Genomic DNA, 22,016 nt, shown 5'->3' with positions numbered 1-22,016 from the left:
ACCCCGCTCAACACTTTGCATGCCCCAAAACTGAAAATAAATGTTTTCACCACGAACCACCCATCACCGCTGCCAACCGTTACCACCCGATACCACCCGTTAACGTTGCCCGCAATAACCGTTAGCTTCCCACGCAACTGGCGCAATCTCTTTGGCGTCCGCAACAGTTTCCTCAGCGGCTCTGGAGGCGAACCTATCACCGGACTGCAACTGCACCACGCGGAGCCCGGAAGGGCCAACACTATCGAGGTGGATGATTGCGACTATCTGCCGGCGGGTGGTGCCGCGCAACTGGTGTTGCTGGAGCAGTTGGAGCAACTGCAACATTTGTCTGCTCTGGCAGCGGCAGACTCACCACCCATTTCAACCGGAATCGGAATGGCACCACATCAGGTGCTGGTGACCGATGCCAACAGCGGCCAGTTGGTGGAGCAGTTCTTCGTAGAACCCGGCACCATGGCCGAGGAGATGATGATGATGGAGCCACTCGATCCCCATTTGCATCCACATTCCGCCTCCTATTCGCCATCGCCCCATTTGCCACCACCGCCCTTCGATATCGACATATTTCCACCACGACGGTCCAACGGACTGAAACCGAACGTACAAGTTACCGCCGCTGCCTATCCGCTGCCGCTGCTGCCCAGCTTTGAGCAATTCAAGCGCATTACCACGCCCATCACAAATCTCTTCCGCAGCTCCTCACCCTCGGGCGTCCATGCCCACGACCACGCCTCCACGACGCCCAGCTCGCTGGTGGGCTATGTGCGCGACCATCAGGACAAGAGCTGCAGCCACTGCCAGAATGGAAGTCAGCCAGTGGTGCTGTCGACGCACCACACGCTGCACCTGACCGCCGCCGGTCTAGCGATTGGCGCCTGCCCGGATCCTTGCTGTCTGGCGGATGCCCATCCCCATCCCCAGCACCAGCCCATGGGGTATCCCTATGGAGTCGGAGCAGGTGTTGACCACCTGCCTCCGTCATCGGACCCAGCGATGTGCGGCGAGTGTGTGGATCAGCACTTTCTGGGCGGATTGACGGGACCGCAGCTAAACCTGGGCGTGGTGCCCACCTACCATGTGCACACGCCCACTCCGAATGCCCATCGGCGAGCCAGGGGTCAAATGGCGACGCCAGCACCACCGCCCACGCAATCGGTGCTTCGTCTGTCGCGACAACTGAGCGAAGACGCCTTGGTGGCTGCGGTCCCCATCTCAGAGGCCAAGGCGCAACCCACTTCGATACTGAAGAAGCCGAAGCTGGAGCGAAGGCGACTCTTCCACGAGGGTCAGTCGCGATCCCTGGACTACGATGATCTGCACACGAAGAGCTGGGGTCGCCGACGCATACGATATGAGGACGAGGTGATGCCCTCCTCGGCGGACTACCCTTATCCACATCCCAACCCGTATGCCCATTCACCAACGGCGGCGGCGATGTCTCGTCGATATGGATCGGAGACCAATATCCGTCAGTCGTATATGGGCGCCAATGTGGATGCCAGCCATCCGTTGAGTCACTCGCATTTCCTGGTAACCGATGATAAGATAGTTACCATTACCTACGACTCGGATGTGGGCTGGACGCGACGTGGTGTGGCCCCGTCCCTCTTCCGGGGGGCACATCGGCAGCGTGGATTCGCAGATGCCAGGCACCACATGTCGCTGGACTTGCAGCGAACCAGCCAACAGAAGTTGTACGGACCAGCGGCTCCATACTTGAAGCGCCGACGGAATCTGCCGCATCCACCAAGCGCGCAGAATGCCCACAACTTTTCACCAATGGAGCCGGGTTCGGGGATGGACTTGAACGCTGCGGCAGCGGGAATGGAGCAGGGCAACGGAATGGGCAGCGGGGGTGCACACAACACTTCCAGTACCAGTACTATACACAATAGCAACCACCAACACACCAACCACCACAATAGCCAAGCGAATAGTGTTAGTGTTAGCCAAAGTCACAATCAACAACAACTACAACAACAACAACAATCAGTTAGGCAAAAAGGGAAAGAAGGCACCACCGCCAACAGCGGATCGATGATGGCATCGGAGCAGCTGACGAAATCTAGTAGTGGGAGCGGTGGTGCAACATCTGCTGCCGCTGCTGGGCATCTTGTCGTCGGTGGTACTAATGCTAATAATGCTTCTTCTTCCTCTTTTGCAAATCCCCAACCACAACAACAACTTCATGGATCACCCAACAATAACAAACGTGCCCCATCATCAACACCACAACAACAACAACCACAACAATACACAAACACCAACAATGACGCCAACAACCTGACGCTTGACGCCACACAACAACAATCACAAAAACAACAACAACCACCAAATACATTCACAAATCTGATCACAAATACAACAACAACATTAACAACAACAACCACAACATCGTCGAATGCAACGAATGCGGCGACAATGACAACCGCAACAACAACAACAACAAATGCAACAACAAATGCTACAACAACTGCCATAAATCCAACAACGACAACAACAACGAATAACACGAACGAACCAAACGCAACAACAACCGCAAATGCTGATGCGGATGCGGACGCGGACGCTCCGCTGGACGCAATCGACTGGGATGCCATTGATGCAATGTTGGACGATGACTTCAGCGAGTACGACAAGGACAAGAATGGAGCTGAGGAGACGGGCGGCTCCAAGTCAGCGGAGGGTGGTGGTGCCGAAGATAAAGTCGGTGAGTAAATGGGTATACCGGTCCCACATTCATTCAGTGATTATTTGAGCACAACCCAATAATTTAACTAAAGTTACAATTTTAATCAAACAAGTTATGACATTTTAAAATAAATATACTTTCAAATTTAACTTTAGTACTGTTAAACTTATCACTTTTTTCGAGGCGCCTGTTAGAGAAATTCTTCTAATTTAATGCATGAATATAAGTATAATGAAACCGTGCGTCTTTGGAGATGTATGCTCGCAAGTCTCTTATAAATAGCATTATCCTGATCGGAGTTAAGGACTTACTCTAAACATTTTCTCGCATCGAATTCCTTATATTTATATTCTGCATAAAATAGAGAGATATGTAAACGTAAAAACAAAAGCTATTATTACAAACATTTATAACTTAATTTTCGTCAAATAATCTATCTCATAATAACCCATAGATGGCAGCCTCTCGGACACCGCGAACGACCGCAAGAAGGGCGGCGGCGTCGACCAGGAGCGATCCCCCAAAGGAGGCAGCGGCATGGGCAAAAAGTCGAACTCCACATCGCAACTTTCGGCCACAGGTAGGGTGATTTTGTTCCGTTCTCTGTTTGCGCTCGTTTACCGTTCTCGTTCCGTTGCCTTGTGTTGCTTAATCAGCCAGTCAATCAATCAGTCAGTTGATCATTTGACCAGTTATTCGTAGCATCGTAGGCTTGGTCCGGAACTTGAAAGCCGGCTGGAGCATATCCATCTGTCGACTTTTTTTTTCGTGGAATCATGTCCATTGCTTTGCCATTCGATTTTCCGTTGCCTTATACTAACCTCATAGCCATAACCATAACCATAACCATAGCCAAGCTAACCCAAACTAACCGATATATATAGTAAAACTAAGAAAACTAAAACTGTGTAAAATGCCGTACTCGAAGGTCGTAAAAGACGTATGGGCTTTGGAAAGAAGGGTAAGAACTCGTTCACGGTGCACCGCAGCGAAGAGGTGCTGCCCGGCGATATCACGCGGGAGCTGCGCAGCGGCGGCGTTAGCCTCGGCGGTGCCGGTGCCGGCGGTGGTGGTGCCAGTGGCGCCGGCGGTTCAGCAGGCGCCGGCGGCGGGGGCGGCCTGTCCCGCGGCTCGTCCTCGGAGGCAGACGCCATCGAGCAGTTCTTCGGCGATGGCGCCGGCGGGGAAAGGTGCGCACAAGTCCAACTTTCTATTCCAATCTATCTTCTCTCTCTACTCTAACTACTACTACTCTACTCTCTATGCTATACTATCAGTTCTTTTTGGTTATCGTTTTGTGACTTTCTTTTTGGTTTTGAGTTGCCTTTTTAAAGAGAAAGAAGAAATTAAAAAATGTGAAAAGAGTTGAACTAATAATAGCCAAGTAAGCCGTCGATTGAGATGATAAACATTAGTCGACCCAGAAACGCATCAGTTAACGTGATACGTAAAGTGTAAAACGTAAAAGAACCCGGTAACAGTACAGTATCGGTAACAGAAACCCCTCCCGAAAACCAATCCCCGTTCAGCACACAGGATGTTAGTCCTTAAATATCCCTAGATGTAAAAGCTTTTCATTCACTTTGCTCTCTGAGTTTTCGCGCGCGCTTTTTGCCAAAGCATCAGCCAAAGCTCTCTCTCTCTTTTTCTTCGCAGGCATGACCTACTGTAAATGTAATTTTAACCGTAAATAAATTGCCCGCCTTCTCCCGTTATCTTGATTTATTATTTTCCGACCTCCTTGATAAGGCAGGCGCAGCAAACCAAAGCAAAGAAACCGAAAACAACCAGAACCAGAACAACCCAACTAAACCAAACCAAAATCCAACAAACAATCCAAAGTCGATACGTATTTTTAGGCTTACAAAGGGAGTCCCCCCCAAACAGGGGGAATCCCCCAAAACGAAGCGGGGCACACCGAAAGCTTTGCCCATTGGGCATTTTTCCCGAAAAATGCCGGAAACTGAGCAAAGCTTTTGGCTGTGGGAAACACGCGGCACACGCTTTTCGCACCCACTGTGTGCGGCGGTGTGGGTGCGCCCCATTTGCATTTTACTTTCGTAGCAGCATACTTAATATACTTTTACTAACCAACCCGTACCGATTGCTAATGCCATTTTGTATAACCCACACAACATTTATTCCTAGCGTTCTGTTCGATTTGCATGCATTGAGTTAAGCCAACCTATACCTACTTATGTATATACCACCGTAACCACTCGTACTCGACACACCAGCTACTACCACTCTATTGCAGCCTCTCTCGATAAGTTATCGCCATAGCTAAAGCTTGTGATTCGGCTTCAGCTACGGCACTTTGTTGTAAGCGGTAAGAGTCAACCGGCATTGATCCCCCACCACGGATTTTTTCCACACATCCAGACAGTCTCCCCAAAGAAAAGAATTAAACATCATCAGGCTGAGATCTTCGATTCCCCGTCAGCGAACTAATGTTTATCATCTACCTGCCACAAAGCTCCACAGTTTGATTATGTTTTGCGCAATTGACTCGGATAACTAAGTATATATACAGGGAGCTCTGTCACAGAAAGACAGCAGACATCCAATAACAACCATACCAACAATCAACACATAAAAGTCCACAACTAAAACAACAACAACAATAAGCAACAAAAACAGCTGCATTATCAACAAACAGACTGTCATCTGAAAAATTGGCCCAACAAGACCGCCACAAAATTCGCATTGCACACGATGTAGTGTAAAACAAGTGCAGTATATATCACAACAAAAGCTTCAAAGTAACACTCTATAAATACTAGAACTATAATACACAACCAGACGGGTTGAGTTTTTGGAGACAAAACGCAATAATTGTTTTCATTTAAGCCACTAGTTTTGATAATTTTTCGCTGATATATAAATATATATATACATATAATGTGTTTTCTATTATCTATGTTCTTATTGTTATTCAGTTATCGTTCTCGCTTGATTTACCCCTCAGTTTGTATTCCGATTTCCGTTTACGACTCTTTTCTGTCTTGTCCTCTTTCGGGGTTGCTAAGCTTGGGATTTGCTGTTCGAGATTTTTGGTTTTCAAGTGTCCAACGTCAAGAATCCAGAATGAAGAGTCCAGAAACCAGCGTCGCAATCTCACCTTGCCCAGCATCAGTCAGTCAGTTTTGAGTTTCGAAGAGATAATAGTGCAATCTGCAACTCAGATCGAAATTGACTTGTACAAAATAGAAGATATTCCATATATTGAATTTATTAAAAAGTCCAGAAATGTCTAGATATATTAAAACAACATTGGCATATCCTGGAATTCGAATAGTTTGTTGTACCCACTATATACCCAATACCTATTTTCGGTTTTAAGGTCTAGATATTTCTGGGCCACCACAGATTGTAAATTATAGGATCATTTGATAGCGATCTCACACCCCAAACCCTCTGTATATACGCGCACACATATCTGTATAAATATGTATTGTTGTCTCCGGCAGAACAAGAGCAATACCAGGCACAGTTCGTAATACCAGGCGGCTCGACCAGCTCCGCTGGTCACCACCACATCACACTACCACCACCACATCCATACCACCAGCGGCAGTCGCGCGGCTCGGCGGGCAGCATCCAGCGGTCGGTGGAGGTGCCGCCGGTGCCCCCGGTGACCCGTTACAGTGCCGGCAGCATTCACTCTATCACTAGCTCCGAGGGCTCATCGTAAGTCTCCCGATCGCATCCGCATGGCCCCTTGGCCATAGCAAAAGTATGCGTATACTACCTTTCCGGCTGAGGACATCTATCATGCCTGCCTCTGTTTCTGTTCCTGTCTCTGTCTTTGTATCTCTGAATCTCTGACTCTCACTTCTCTCACTCTCCGACTGTCCAACTCAATCTAAAACTTTATATCCATTGGCTTTTGTATATGGTAATCTGTGTGGCGATCCCATCTTCAACTTTCCCCAAAACTATTTCATCCTGCAACTCTCTTTCTCTCTCTCTCTTTAATCGATGTCTGTGTGCGTGTGCCTTAAAAACCGCTGAAAGCGAACCTGCATTTGCGTACATTTTTTCTCTAAGTGTTTTCCACTGTTCCTTTCTTGAATTCCGTTTGATTCTTCGACTTGTTTGTGTATTTTTGTAATGTGTATAAATTGTGATTTTTTAACTTTGATTTGAACTATGATTTTCACGATATTTATAGTATATATATATATGTATATAAAAAAATATAACCTCACCTTTCGATGTGTGTGTAACAGATAGGACTAGTTTAAGACGAGCACTTACAGTGCTTGGAGTAATAAAAAAAAATAAAACTAAAAAGATATACAAATCAAAAAACCGCTAGATCTAGAGAACCTCCTTTCTCTTTCTTTAGCTGACTTAGGATTCTGATAGATATCTCCTTGTCCAAGCCACTTCGATCGTTAATAGTCTAACCTTCACTGCACTTTTGCTCCGTGGGACGAAAGACACTTGCATGCCACCATCGAACTGTGATTCCACAATGCCACTATATGATCTGCACCACCACCAGTGTCACCTTCAGTGCCACCACCTCTCACCCAACCACACACTAAGTCATTTCAGACCACAAAAACTGAAACTACAACATTTACTGTCTTTCTACAGCTCCCTGTGTATAAAGAGTTCTTTCTTTCTCAAAAACCATATCCTTTCTTTATGTAAATTATGTTACCTTAATTGAACATATCGTTAGATGAGAGATGATAAAAAAAAACCCACCAACGATGCTGTACTAAAGTATTTTCTTTAATGTACCCCTGTCCAAAACCCAAAACGCCCCCAATCCCCACATTTAGATTCTCCCCCTCGTTGCGCAACGATGGAGCCCTCAATGAGTTCGTAGATGGCCTCGGACCTGGTCAGTTGGTGGGTCGTCAGGTGCTGGGAGCTCCCTCGCTGGGCGACATCCAACTATCGCTGTGCCACCAGAAGGGCTGCCTAGAGGTGGAGGTCATACGGGCTAGGGGCTTACAAGTAAGTCGGGATGTTACTTCAATATCAGCTGAAGATCCAATACCCCTTTTTTATCGCACAGCAAAAAGCTCAGTCTAAAATGCTGCCCGCCCCGTACGTAAAGGTTTACTTAGTGTCGGGAAAAAGATGTGTGGACAAGATGAAGACCTCGTCGGCGCGACGAACTCTGGATCCACTGTACCAGCAGCAGTTGGTGTTCAAGCAGTCCTACACCGGTTGCATACTACAGGTGGGTCTCGTTAAATTTCACGTAATTCTCCACAGCTAATTTCTGTGCGTTTTCCCCAGATAACCGTGTGGGGCGATTACGGACGCATCGAAAAAAAGGTGTTTATGGGCGTGGCGCAGATAATGCTTGACGATCTGAATCTGTCAAACATCGTGATCGGCTGGTACAAGCTCTTTGGCACCACTTCACTGGTCAGTTGTCCCACTAATATAGGCTTAGGGTCTAGGCGCTCATCAATAGCCTCACTCGACTCACTCAAACTGTAGATCTAAACTAAACTGAACTCGACTAAAACCAAAATATTTTAAAATCAATTCGTACATGAAAAAAAACTAAAAACACAAAATAAAAATTTCGCAAATCGCAAATTTGATAAACAAAAACACTCGCATATATTTATATAATCCTACACACAGAACATATATTTATATAGTATTTCTCTCAAAGTTTTGTTCAAAGCAAGTTACCAAGGACAAAAGTTATACAACTTTGTCGCGTAAACAGTTGCAAAAACCTGTAAAATGAAATTCCAAGTTCAAAAGATCAGTTAAAAAAACAACAAAAATTAAACCGAAAAAATAGTCTATATCAAAGCATTTGTTTTTAGTTAGCAATATACACACGCACTCCTGTATATGAAAAGCTTATAAAAATCACGGTAACACACACACACACACACACACACACTACACAGCAATGAGGCCAAAGTAGAACGACAATACGCATTGTGTACTAAAATGTTGAATGGAGAGTTGATCGAAAGCAATCCAATCAAAACCAAAGTGCAAACCAAATTAATACGAAAATAACCTTTCGCAAGTCACCATAAATCACCGTTACCGTTAAAGTTACCGTCACTTCAACGTAGTTTTCACATAGACTCGTATAATACTCATATAGGTACGTTTCTCTATCCCCAACTACCCAATCAAAATCAATTTAATTGAACCGAACACCTCACTCAACCGTTTTGCTAAGTATTTTTCTAGTGCATGAGTAGATAAGTATTGACAGCTTACATTTAGAATCATTTTAATATATATTTAACACCAACTTTATTAAGTTAGAAACGTAACTTTTTGCTTTTAATTAATAATCCAGTACTACTTATTAACATAGCTTTTGTAATTCACAATAACCCCACTACATCTTAATATAAAATGGCAAATCCTGGCTAGTTAAAAAATATACATCAATCAAATAGCAATTTCCTAGGCCTAGCTCTTCGTAAATCTTTTAAACAATTAAAACCAGTGCTGTTACCAACCCAACTTTGAAACCACACCAGGGTCGTCCGATTGTTTGGGCCGGCGAATCAATCATAATGGAGGAGCCGGGCGAATAACAGTTTTCAACACTATCGACACCCAAACCAACAACCACAACAACGCTTACTTTAACAGCCACAACAACGAAAACACTTTAAGCACCTAAGCACAATTCAATTCAAGCGAACTCTAAACTGAACTGAATTCAGTAAGTGCACCCAATCAATTTAAATCAATTCAAGCTTATTCTCTAGTGCGCTATTCAAAACAAAACATACCGCCACTTTGCCATTTTACACAATCAAAAGATATACCACAAGAAATAAAATGAACTCCAGTGTAAAAAAAAGAGAAAAGAGAAAACCGCTACTAATCCACTTTGCCCGTTTCGAAAACGATTATTACAAACAACACACCCACAGAAAATCGCCACCCTAATCTATAATGCTAATCGATCCCTGTATCCTTGCAGTAACCATTCGCCCGTGCTGTCAGCCCGGCAGCCAAATAGCAAAGGACCAAGGGCTAGCCTGCAGCGGCGCATCCCAAGAAGCCGCCCGATCCTCATTCGGCAGGTTGCTGGCCTAAGCTAAGTCCACATCCATTTTTTTTCTATTCCACGGCGAAGGAAGATTTTGAATGAACAACAACAAACAGAACTAAATAAGAAATTAAAAAAAAAAGAGAAATATCTAATTTTTATAAGTCATGAAAACAAATGCATTTAAATGAACCGAGAACAGAGAACACAAGCAGAGCAGCAAAATGATTAAACACAACTACGGAATACAGCTAAAAGATAAATGTAAAGGAAGTCTATATATACATATACACATATATAACAGATAACATTTGACAAAGAATACTTGTAAATTATGCATATTTAAAATAATTTTTATCACACACTTAAGATCACTTTTATTTTCGTAATACGATTACTACGATTATTATTACTTAAAACTATTATTGATAAAAGGAAAAAAATATAAAAAAAAACACAAAACAAAAAAAGCAAAGGAGATGGTGGATAAAGTTCAAGTGCTAATGTCAGTCATGCATAAGCCTTAGCCTGAGCAAAGACGCAGAAGGATATAAATTGTTTATTGAATAAATAGCTAAATCTAAATCAGTAAAGGGAGTTATAGATTTTCAGAGGAGGGAGTTATTTAAGTATATATACATACATATATAAATCGATATATACATAAATATATTTACTGTTTAAGCAAGCAAAGAACCACTAACACTTAAATAAGCCTAACTTACGATAAAACCGATAAAGTTAAAGCTTAAGATTAGGTAACTAAAAAGGGATATGAAATATGTATTAATCGAACAACCAAAAGAACAACAAATATTTACCAAGCAAGAGATGAGAAAGTTTAACTTAATAATGCGAAATCTGAACTAAAGGATCTGTACATAGGATCCACACACGTTACATATACACTACATCCAGATTACCGATTACCAAAACTACCGCTTCCCCCAGTTTAGGCTTTATAGCTATTGGTTAGCTCTACGCCTCGGCTTAAACTCCTCAGCCACCCCAAAATGTACGAGTTTTTGCCGTCGGCGATGAGGATATAATTTAACTTAGAGCAAAGGAAAACTATCTCTTTCTATGAATATACTATATCGAGTTTTTGTTGTAGCTTTCCCCGCTTCACTTCGACGCGCTTTTAGGGCCGCTTTAAAGTTAGTTTGCCGCCTTGATTCCCAATCAACTTGCCTCGAAAACGCATCAAGTACCTTCAAGTTAATAGTGTGAGCTGTAAAAATCGTTACCTGCTTGCCAAAGAATCACGTACACTTACATAAGCATACATGGAAAACGGAAAAGTGCTACGGAAAACTCAAAATCGTTTGCAAATTAATGCATGTTAATTTGGGATATTTTTGGCATTTATTTGGGCAACATTTTGCAATGCATTCCTTGGGAGAAGCAAACATATCACTTGGCCTGCAGACAGATGATGGATGGGAGCAGTTAACTTTTATATATACATTAGGACATAGGTCAGGGGGATAAATATGATTATGAGAAACCTAGATATTGTTCCTATCCAGTTGTTTAGTGCTCGTTCTTTTTGCTTTCTCACTCATGGCTACGGATATTGAGTTGAACCTTTCCGTCCATTCATTCAGATACATACAGCTATACATGAACAGTTGCAGTTACAGCTTACAGCTTACAGATTGAGGTAAAATAAAATAATATATTTGACATGTGCATATCCATCCAAGCAGCAGCTTCCTATATCAGTACGTAAAAAAATGCCGAAACACAGGGAAAGTGCATTCAAAATGTTGCTGCAAAAAATCCCAAAAAATCGCTCATCAAGCATTGAAACAAAGAAGAGGAGGTTAACGCGCTTCTGATATTTGAGAAAAGTTAAACTACCAGCGAGGTTTCCAGCAACTAATTATACGATATATAAGTCAGAGAAACATACACTCAGATACATACATTATAGATAATCAGATTTGTACATTCCGCTCTTCACGAAACCCATACGAACTTTTCTATGATAAAACTCTATCTATCTCTACCTTTGTATTGTTTCCACGGCTCTCCTTCAACAAACATTCAAAGATGCTTTGACTACTCAGCAATTCAGCAAAAGGAAGAACAGAAATACAAAAAAAAATTTTCGGCAAGGTCGACGTTAAAATATCCTTTCCGAAACTAGTTGGAATGTGAATAGAAAATTCGCAGGAAATTTGTGCGCCCTTGGCGCTTCCAAAGCTTCGTTAAGGGCATTTCTACCGTACAGTCATACCAGAAAATCTTATTAGGATTCCTATAGAATTCGTAACATTTAAGTCACACCAAAGACAAAAGCATATAGAAAATGTTAATGATGCAAATGATATATTACGGCAAGTTATTTCAAAGGCAACCAATACAAGAAACAAATGCTATTTACTAAGTTCGATTTGAATGACAGGCGACGTTAATACACGATACACAAAAAGATAAACATCAAAAGGATATATCATTTATTGCAAATGTTGAACAAAATTGAATAAGGGCAAAGGTCAGCGCTCTCGTTGGGCGCCCTTGACACCTTATATTGTATTTTAATATCTCGACAACAATCGAAGGTCGAGAAACGACAATAAACTGTGAAATGAATATGTAAAAACAAAATAAAAAACAAAAACTTAAATTATATTAAAAATTGCAGAGAAGAGCATTATTAATATTGACGAACACAGAAACTTGAATTGTGAAAAACTAAAGAGAAAATTTAATGAAAAGCAACCTTAAAAGAACAAAACAAAAGAAAATTCATTAAAAATTGTTTTCTAATAAAGCAAAAATATGTATTTTACTCAATCAAACCAAGAAAAGAGTGGGTATTTATAACAACTTTAAATAAAACAAAATTTTATTTCACGATAGGCTTGGCATCTGAAATCAAATTTGAAATCCCCATTAAGGAACAAGACAGTTGTTGGGGGTTTACATAAAGCGGTGGTATTTCTTTATTTACCATTGATAAACCATTTAATCCGTATATCGTATATATAAATAATTTAAACATTTATTGATTTATGTTATTAAATATAAATGTTTAAGATGCATGCGCTATATCGGATACTGGGTTTAACCTTGCATTCATTTACAGGTTTTGCTCGCTAGCGCAATATAAATTATACCCAGGTTAATAAATCAAGTTTTTGTAGTTCACTTTTGGGACATACTTTGTATTTCTTTTAGATATTTTGTTTGAATAATTTTTTAATTAATTTTAAATTATCTTACAAAAGTTTTTTTCTTAAATGTTGATATCTCGTTTAGTTTAGTGCGTTTCACAAAGGAACCAAGTTAACGACGACATACTAAACTATATTTATGGCCTATCCACTATCGTATCAATGCTATGGATTTCTCAAGCTGGCTTCTAATATTTTATTCAAGGACTGTGATGGATGTGCATTTCGAAATGTATTATATTACTAATCAGTCTTTAAAAAATAAATACAAGCGGTCTATTTATTGCTCTTCATAGATTGTCCCAAACTACTATATTCACCGGTAGAGAAGTTCTTCTGTCGACTGGTGATTTAACAAGGCCCAAATGGGAATTTTGGACCATGAAGAGCAAACTCGTGTTCCGATTAAAAAAAAAAACGTACATTTATCTACTTAGTCGGCGGCAAGAAAAACAAAACTTAATAAGCGGGATAAATGGTGTAAAGACATTCCAGCGTGCAGTAGGTTTAGGTAGTAAGTCTTGTGCGTGTCAGATATGTATGGGGCCGGGATAGTATTCATTTGTATCATACATTAGATAATATTTATATTGTCGCTTTGTTACATTACATTTTACATTAATCTTAAACTGTAACCGTTGAGAGACCATAGAAAATACATATGCCAAAGCCATGCTGGGTGTCTATCATCTATGCCGACTAGCTGAAGCATAACGTTGTGGCTAGTTAGTGCCATAAAATTACGATTTACCACTTTACAGTTTATCCCTACAATAAAAACCATAGAATTGCAGCTTAAATTCGTATGCCTTTTGTTCCTTTTTTTCCTTGCGATAATAGAAATTGCTTAGGGAAAAGTACTTTGAGTGCTTGCACATGTTCGAGCTATGATATTTTTTTCCTTTCAGATTAATATTTCAAAAGGTCTTACAGTTAGCTATCGGTATTCATTCATATATGATATGATAAACTTTAGTTTACATTGATTACTTAAACACGATTAGCTTATTATCTTACACATTGTATACGAGCATAGCATGTATAAATATAAATATATATATTTAGAATTAGCCGTAGGTGTAGTTGTAGTTTAGATGTAGATATAGTTTAAGGTTCAATTTTTTCATTTGCGTGGGTCATCTGAGTGGCAGTTTGCGCTAAATACTTGAGTGGATCATCGTCAAGGCAAAGCAAATAATGAATAATTTAAGTTATGTAGGATTCGGTAAACATCTAATCCCTTGGAAGATGAGTGGATTTGGTATGGCTTCTCTTGGGGCCCGGAGCTGTACAAAAACCGAGAGGCTAACTTAGAGCGATATGGGTACAAGGGTTTAAGACATTGCAAGATTGTAATGCTAGGGGTCTACTCTACGATTGCACTACAACACAAGTCTCCATAAATTCCAATAATTCTGGAAGCAGCCTATCTGCTCTTAATTTTTTCCTTTTTTAATATATGAATTTGTTTGGGTACTCTTAATATATCCATCTATTTATGCCGTAGTGCAATCAGACAGTAACTTAGAGAAGAACAGTTCATGGGGTTTTAGAGGCCAGGATTACAATGCATCTTGCAAAAAGTCTAAGTTCATAGTATAGTAGGTAAACCTGAAGCGAAAGCCCTCGTCATCCTAGTGCAGCTGAGCCGTCACATACAATCCGCAGTCCTGGTCGGAGGCCATGGAGTAGTTGGCCGAGTCACGATCCTCGGGAATGGTGGGATGCGTATCGTGCGGCAGCTTGGCGAAGGCGTGATGGCCAGCTCCGTAGCCCAGGTGTCCGTAGGGCGACTCCGCCGCCTTGGTCACGTGCGGCAGGCGGCGCAGGAAGTGCGGGTTCGAGTAGCGCACTCCATTTGGCAGCGTGGTGTGCGGCTGCTGACCGCTACTGTTGCCCAGGGCCACAGATGCATTGGCGTAGTGCATGCTGCTGGGGGTCATAAAGCTGGACACTTGCGAGGGCGGCAGTGGTGGCATTCCGCCGCCCATGGAACTGGTCATCGCCGAGGTGGAGGCGTAGCCACCGCTCCCAGCGAGCTGCTGGCTGTGGCAGCCCACCGGCAGTGGCATCGTGCTGCAGTGGGCCGTGTAGTCGAATTTCTGATCCGGCACCGAACGCTGCAGCGGCAAAGTGGCACTGTTGATAACCGACGACGACGATGACGACGAGACGGTAGATGGATCCGCGTTGAAGCTGGACATGCGCATGTTGGTGCAGCGGCCGTATGGCTCTTCCTGGATGGGCGGCTGCTGGGGGCGTGGGGGCGGCTTGCTGTTGGCCCGCGGTCGGATAATCACCTCCAGTTCACGTTCCTCGCCCGAATGAACTCCGCTGGAGGACTCGGAGGGGGCACGTTCCGGCGGCGAGGTGGTGTTGGTGCTCTCGGTGGTGGAGGTGGTGTCGCTGCGGGGCGTCAACGCCTCGTTGGGAACGCCCGAGTCGGCGCGGCGCAGGCAGCGGGGTGTGGAACTGGAGGCGATCTGGGCATGGGGTAGAAACACAAAGAGAGAGAAAGAGAAATAAAGACAGAGACAGTGGGAAATCAGTGAAAGCGGTCAAGGAGCTGCTGGGATAATGAGAGGCTCTGGGTGGTGATGGTAGGGGCTCTGCTTCAGCGTTGCCCCGCCTGCAAGTGAAAACGAAATCAAATCAAATCGGGGAGTCAGTTTCGGGGAACCTTTCTCCGCTTCCATCTCCTTCCATGGAACATCTATCAACCCGGGCACCAATTCGGACAGGGTCGCTGCCGTCCCCCAGACCAATTCCATAGCCATGTCGCTGTCTGTGGCCCTGGCACTGATTTATGCTGTCTCATAACAGCAAACATAAATCTCATGCTGCTGCCGCTGCCGCTGCTCCAGAGGCGTGACATGCTACACGCCCCTACATGACGACGCATCGCCTCCCTGCAATGCCACATGCAAATCACAAGCGAGAGCACAAACCTATTCAAACTTACTGTGCACTATGCTGAAGGGGGAATACTCTGGCAGTGGGTGCACCTAAAAGTCTGGGAACTAAATTCGTTGTACAAGGGAATCTAGTTAAAAACTCCAAGAGGCCAAACAGAGTCAAACCATTTAGTGGTAAAACATTTTTTAAGATCAAACGATTTCGTGATAGGTTTTTTAATACAAAATTGTAAATGACTCTGAATTTCTGAAAAAATTAACTCGAAATTAGCTAGAAAAAACTAGAACGCCAACGACTATGGCCTTTCTTAGTAAGAGTATACGCTGTTTAAATACAAAATGTAAATCTTTGACTCAAAATAACTTTTTCACAACATGTATTTTCGGTTTAAGAAAAGTATTGCAAGCTTTCAAAACTTTAATAAAATTAAATACCCAGTAGAGCCTTTCCTAGTAAGAGTATCTATCTATACAATAAAGCCACCCATATAAATGTTTTCTCCACTTACATGCGCTTCGTTGGTGTGAACTGCGACCGTGACCGGAGCCAAGGGGCTGACTAGATGCTGATGCTGGTGCGGATTGCCCTGCTGCTGGAGTGGATGCTGCGGTGGTGGTGGCGGCAGCTGTTGCTGCTGCTTCGGTTGGAGAGGATGCTGCTGTGGATGCTGAAGCGCATGCTGAAGTGGATTGTGGTGGTGCTCGGGCGACAACTGCATCATCTCGGGCATGGCTTGAGGGGCCCGTCCGTAGATGCCGGGATGGGGCAGTACCGCTGGCGGCTGTGGCACGGGAGCTCCCTTCATGGGCAGCGGCGGAGGTGGTGGTGGTTGGCTGTGTGTCTGGGCCTGCGCCTGGCCCTGGGCCGACGGCTGTGGCGGCTCCAGATCCCTGGTGGAGGCGTATGTGATGCTGTCGTCGCGCACACAGGCCAGCAGTTTGCCCTCCTCGGAGATGTTGTCGTCGCTGATGCCACCCAATCCGCTGAGGTTCGCATAGTCGTGGGGATGTCCATGGGCAAAGGATTGGGCTGGCCGCTGCTGTTGCTTCTGTTGCTGCTGCTGGTGATGATGGTTAGCCGGCGGCGGTGGAGGAAGTTCATCGTACTCCGAGAGATGGAGCAGACTGACCCCCACCGAAGTGTTGCTGACGCCTCTCTTCATGCTGCCCATGGTGATGCCCACGACGGCTCCGGCGGTGGCTGCCCTTAGTGTCGCGTACTCGCCGTCGTCAATTTCCCCCGCAGCACTGGCAAAACATATCGAGGCTCCACGGCTCGAATGGCTAGAGGAGGATATTGTTTTGGTTAGTGTGTTATATATTAACATATGAAATTGTCGCCCTGTGTTGGTTGCTTTTAGGTTTCTGGGAAAAGAATGAACCAAATGGGCTAAATACAATATATTGTAAGCCATTTTTTATAATTTAAAATATTATACGACCACACATTTGAGCAATTAATTACATAGATTGATATTTACGTTAATTTATTTCAATTTAAAAAAAGTTTTTTTTCACTGACGTATTTATTTAGTTAGTTTGACTTTTTATGTTTTGTTAAAATAATTGTTTGTCTTGTTGGTAACAAACCATAATGTTTCCTTAAATAACTCTGTTAAAAATGTTGTAAGATTCATTAAATTCCCTTGATTCCTGAGTTAGTTCAATGCATTTCCGGTTAGTTAAACAATTACCAAGGACAACAACAACACGGCGACATCGACAACAACAACACAAAATAAGAGAACGCTTTGTTTTAGTAGTAATTGTTAATTGAAATTCAATTCGCCCACACTCAATTAGCTAGTTAGTAGTAATTAAGTTCTAGTTAAACTAATAATTGTAAAATAAAATGAAAAGAATCGTTTTTAAAAAACAGGCGACAAGCGGAACAAAATAGTTTCTCATCATTATTCTTTATCATCTATACATACATGTCTTTCTATATATATAAATATATATATATGTATTTGGATAAATCGTTTTGTTATGTTAAATTGAACAATCGTTTTAGTGGACAAACAAAAGCTTAAACTAAACAAAAACACAAAATGTGGTTACTTAAAATGGCGAATGTCAGAAGCACGCACGAATCGGAACTGAAGAATATAGTGCTGGTATATGTGGGAGAAATTAGGTGTGGCAAAACACTGCACTAATGACTAGTGTTGGGCAATTAGTTTTCAATAATGGATCTTCCCCAAAGTGGTACGTGCAAAGGAAACACACCGATAAAGTACAAAATGAATGAATTAGCAGTCTAGGTTAAAGAAATAACAAAATCACATGGAATTCCTGAAAAGTGGTGCTGGGGTGGTTTATGTTTTGGGTGATTGCATTATTTTTTTTATTATTGTTTTGTTGGGTGGTGCAGTGTGTGAGAACAAAAACTAAATGAAACTAGTTGCTATGGTTAGAGTTAAGAGAACGGACAAATACGGAGCTTCGAACCCGTAATGCTTTTTGTTTCGTTGTTGGTAGCTAAAAAACGATTTTTTACCGCTTGCCATCAGTTTGTTCTTGGTCACCAATTAGTAGGACATCATCAGACGTACTCGTAACTTCGTTGAAGGTGACCTTCAGCTTGGGCGAACTGGGCGTCAGCTTGGGCCAGTAGATGTCCTCCTGGGCGACTAGTCCCATGCCCGTCCCGCCCATGCCCCCATTGATACCCCCGCTCATCCCCAGTTCGGTGCTGGTGGCCGTGCTCATCATGTCCGGCTTGGAATCGCCTCCATTCACGGTGGTGCTGGTCGAGTTGCAGCCACTGCTGCTGGAGTTGCTGCCCGTCCGCTGGCCGCTGGACATCAGAAGCGGCTGGGCACTAGACTTGCCCAGCAATCCTCCGTAAGTGCTGTCCAGCGGCGGCAGCTTAAAGTGCCAACGCCGCTTGATGGTCAGGCATAGCCAGATGACGATCCAGAGCAGCAGGTGTGTCACTCCAACGAGAGCTGCAAAATCGAGACACAAAATACGGTGAGAGGGCACAGGTGGCAACGTAATACGGTTAAGGCGCAGACCAGCCGTTTGACAGCTTAATTGGACCGAGTCTGCAGCTCAATTGTCTCGCCTAGAGTGACACTCAATATGTCTGCTGTGTCTCAACGGGTTATCTATCCGACGATTAACGCTCAAACAACCGCACATTCACAGTCCAAACAAGGCCACTAATTGGCTTAGACCACAAAACATACCTCAGACCGAGTCCAAGGCGGTGGAGGTACTTGAATCGGTGGCCATCCAATTATGCAGATTCAATACAACTAATCACATGTTCAGTGATTTTCATCACGGGCCATTCTGTGCTATTAATTATCTCAAACGTATCAAAATGAACTTATTGCTTCAATCACAAATGGTTTAAAATTTAAATTTTGATTTATAATTTACAGACTAAAAGCTTCCTAAAAAAATACTTTTGATTTGGTGTTTGGCCAAAAAACCAAATCACACACTTTAAGTTTCTTAGGAAAAAGTAACAATTTACAGTTTTAAGTAAATGTAATGTCAAGCCGATGATATTTTTTATTTTAGCTGAAATGCGGCAAATTTGTAATTTTTGACTTGTTACTTGAAAAGCCTATACTTTAAGTTGACTATTAATAATAAATTATCAATCAATCAATAAAACTTCGTAACAATTCTAATCCAATTCTGACCTACTTGTATATATATTTTTAAAAAGCCAAAGCACTGATAAGTTCTACTCACCGGCCAGGAATGTGGGGCAATGAAGGTTGTTCTTGTACGTGGCACTAAGATCGTTCAGGAGCGGCGCTTTCACCACCGCTAAGGCAAGGACGAAGCACAAGGAGGCGCAGTGGGCGAAGTAGATCCAGGTCTGGTGACTCTTCAGCGTGATAATCGAACGATCCCGCATCCGCGTGGCCAGACGTCCGTGTCCGTACAAATACATGACCATCGAGGAGGCCACCACCAAAGCAATGGACAAAAGATACAGGGATAAGGTGACCACGGCGTTCAGAATGAGTCCGGGCTGATGAACTGGCATGGCCTCGGCGTAGATCTGAAGCTTGTACAGATTCGAGACGCCCACATAGCCGAGGATAATGTCCAAGGCAGCCACTACCATTTGAAGGCTAAACACGCAGGCAAAGGCCTTGGAGGTGTTCCAGAAAACTGCCGGATATCGAACGGACCAAACCAATAGGGCGCACAGTAAGTTCACAAACTCGGCACTGGGTGGTTGGGAGAAAATCGCCACATCAATGGGTTTATCGATGCCGAAGAAGAGCTGCAGCATTCCGGCGAAGCCATCCAGACGGACGTAGTCCTGCCCAGGCTTTGGGTTGGTTGGTGCCGCCGGTGATGCTGGGTTCAATGCGGGCACTGCCTGAAAGTCACTATCCTCCAGCTCGAAATCCTCGCTTTCCTCCGGCTCCTGCTCATTTGATTTGGCCACAAATTCACTGGAATTTATATTGGCATCGCCGAGCAAATATTCCGGTTCGATTTCGACTCCGGCCGCCCGTTTGGCAATCCTGCGCTTCTGATTCTTCGGTTTGATAGCAATGATCTTCGAGTTGGAGGCGGAAACGGGCGTCGAGGGTATGGGCACTTCCGGCAGTACCTCGGGCCTCACTCGATGGATGCTGCTGTCGCGGGTGGTGGTCTCCTCCTCCTGGAAGCTCTCGAGGATTGCCTGCTCGTGCGAGGCGACGTGATGGCGTCGCGGTTGTTGCTGTTGCCGCTGTTTGTTGTGATGCTTGTGGTGCTTACGGGCTTTTCCATGGTGGTGATGTGGTTGCCTGCTGGTAGTCTGAATCTCAACAGGTTTGACGGTCGTGGTGGTGGTGGTGGTGGTGCTGCTGCTACTAGTTGTCGTTGCAGCCGTTGTTGTGGTCGTTGTTGTTTTAGCGGTGCTGGTAGATGGTGTTGTACTAGAGCTGGTTGTTGTGGTCTCTTTGCCCAGGGTCCCCAGCATTTCCCAATTCTTGACATTCAGCTTGCCGGCGTCAGTGGTGGTTGTGGTTGTCGTGCCAACTGCGGTTCTTGGCGGCAACTCATCGAAATCGGGCATGATGACGGTTCCCTCCTCACCGAAGTCCTCCCCATCCCCATCTCCATGGACGTCATCCTCACCCCGCATCGCCTCCTCGAGCTCCTGGCGCTCCTCTTCGTCAATATCTTGATTAATTAAATCGGGTACTTCAAAGTATCGGCCCTTGCCCGCATTGGTTGTTGTCTTCGTTGTTGCCGTCGTCTTGGCCGCCTTTCTGCCACTTGCCTTATCGAGTCGCAGGTCGAACAAATTGTTATTGCCCCCGGCTGGCACTCCACGGATGGCCGTGAACATGGTATCGTTGAAGTAGTCCTCCTCGTCCTGTTCCAAGCTGTTTGCGGTTAGATTCAGTCTGGGCTGGCTATGGTGCTGCTGATGCTGCTGCTGCTGGCGGTGCCTGGGGTAAGGTGTGGGCCCCACCACCGACAGGGCTATCAAATTGCGTCGATTGATCACAACAAAGTCCAATTCAGTGGCCCAAATTTGCTCTGCAATGGAAAGAACAAGAGAAAGTTCAGGGTTTGAGATGGACGGGCGCTCAAGTGTATAGAATGAATTGCTTTGAACTTGGATGGTGGATGCAGCCAAGATGCTTTCGCATCTAATTGGAATACATCACGCAGGATTACATGGTAAGCACCTGTTAAGGACATACGCACACACACTCCAGCACACCCCTTGCATAAACATAAGCTCATGTAATGAGCAGAAGGCTTCCTGTCTTTCACTCCAATTTCCCTTCATTTGTGAGGCAATGGCAATCGTTAATTAAATGACGCATCAATACTTTCAGGGCTTCTATAATCCACGCCCTGTTGATTATTAGAAGCGGATGGAGCCTGAATCGAAATGAATACCAATCAACTGAACTGGACTGTCCAGACAATGGGGAAAGCCGGTCGAAAGGCAAAAAAGAGGAACACGAAACTATTCTCATTTCAGTTCGATTCGACCCAAAAGGGATAACAATGCACACAGTTTCACCATTAGGACCTGCTCAGTTTGGGAGGTCTAATTAGGCGCACAATGGAAACACATATACTCAATACACCCCCTACCATTTCACCCCATCTGTTTACGGTATCCATTATACATACCCAACTTCGGAGTTGATAACTTAGCTGCAGTGGCTTAACTCTTGCCCATCGGCCCAGATTAATATACATGTTTATTACGGTCAAGCCGTGGC

At 44.0% G+C, this 22,016-nt stretch overlaps 2 protein-coding genes across 6 annotated transcripts in view; one reads left to right on the top strand and one right to left on the bottom strand.

Moving 5' to 3' along the window:
• The window catches only part of LOC108136682, a 41,379-nt gene extending 33,116 nt beyond the window's left edge, over window positions 1-8,263 (top strand). The window contains 6 exon segments of the mRNA XM_041709190.1: window positions 126-2,713; window positions 3,150-3,275; window positions 3,624-3,885; window positions 7,492-7,669; window positions 7,731-7,898; window positions 7,958-8,263. Of these exon segments, the coding sequence (XP_041565124.1) occupies window positions 126-2,713; window positions 3,150-3,275; window positions 3,624-3,885; window positions 7,492-7,669; window positions 7,731-7,898; window positions 7,958-8,164 (3,529 nt within the window). The 3' untranslated portion in view covers window positions 8,165-8,263.
• A 4,364-nt stretch (window positions 8,264-12,627) lies between these two features.
• LOC108136762 (protein tincar) overlaps window positions 12,628-22,016 on the bottom strand; it is a 64,483-nt gene continuing 55,094 nt past the window's right edge. For 3 of the 5 annotated variants that reach the window (XM_041709191.1, XM_041709192.1, XM_017258119.2), the window contains 4 exons: window positions 19,516-21,315; window positions 18,305-18,755; window positions 16,314-17,088; window positions 12,628-15,372 (listed from right to left, as the gene is read on the bottom strand). In XM_041709191.1, the coding sequence (XP_041565125.1) occupies window positions 14,524-15,372; window positions 16,314-17,088; window positions 18,305-18,755; window positions 19,516-21,315 (3,875 nt within the window). In that variant the 3' untranslated portion in view covers window positions 12,628-14,523. The other 2 variants (XM_017258120.2, XM_017258121.2) reach the window with 2 other exon arrangements.

Source organism: Drosophila elegans, unplaced genomic scaffold (genome assembly GCF_018152505.1).
Source record: "Drosophila elegans isolate 14027-0461.03 unplaced genomic scaffold, ASM1815250v1 contig_476, whole genome shotgun sequence".
Classification (NCBI taxonomy): domain Eukaryota; kingdom Metazoa; phylum Arthropoda; class Insecta; order Diptera; family Drosophilidae; genus Drosophila; species Drosophila elegans.
This window is presented reverse-complemented; position numbering and strand designations above follow the sequence as displayed.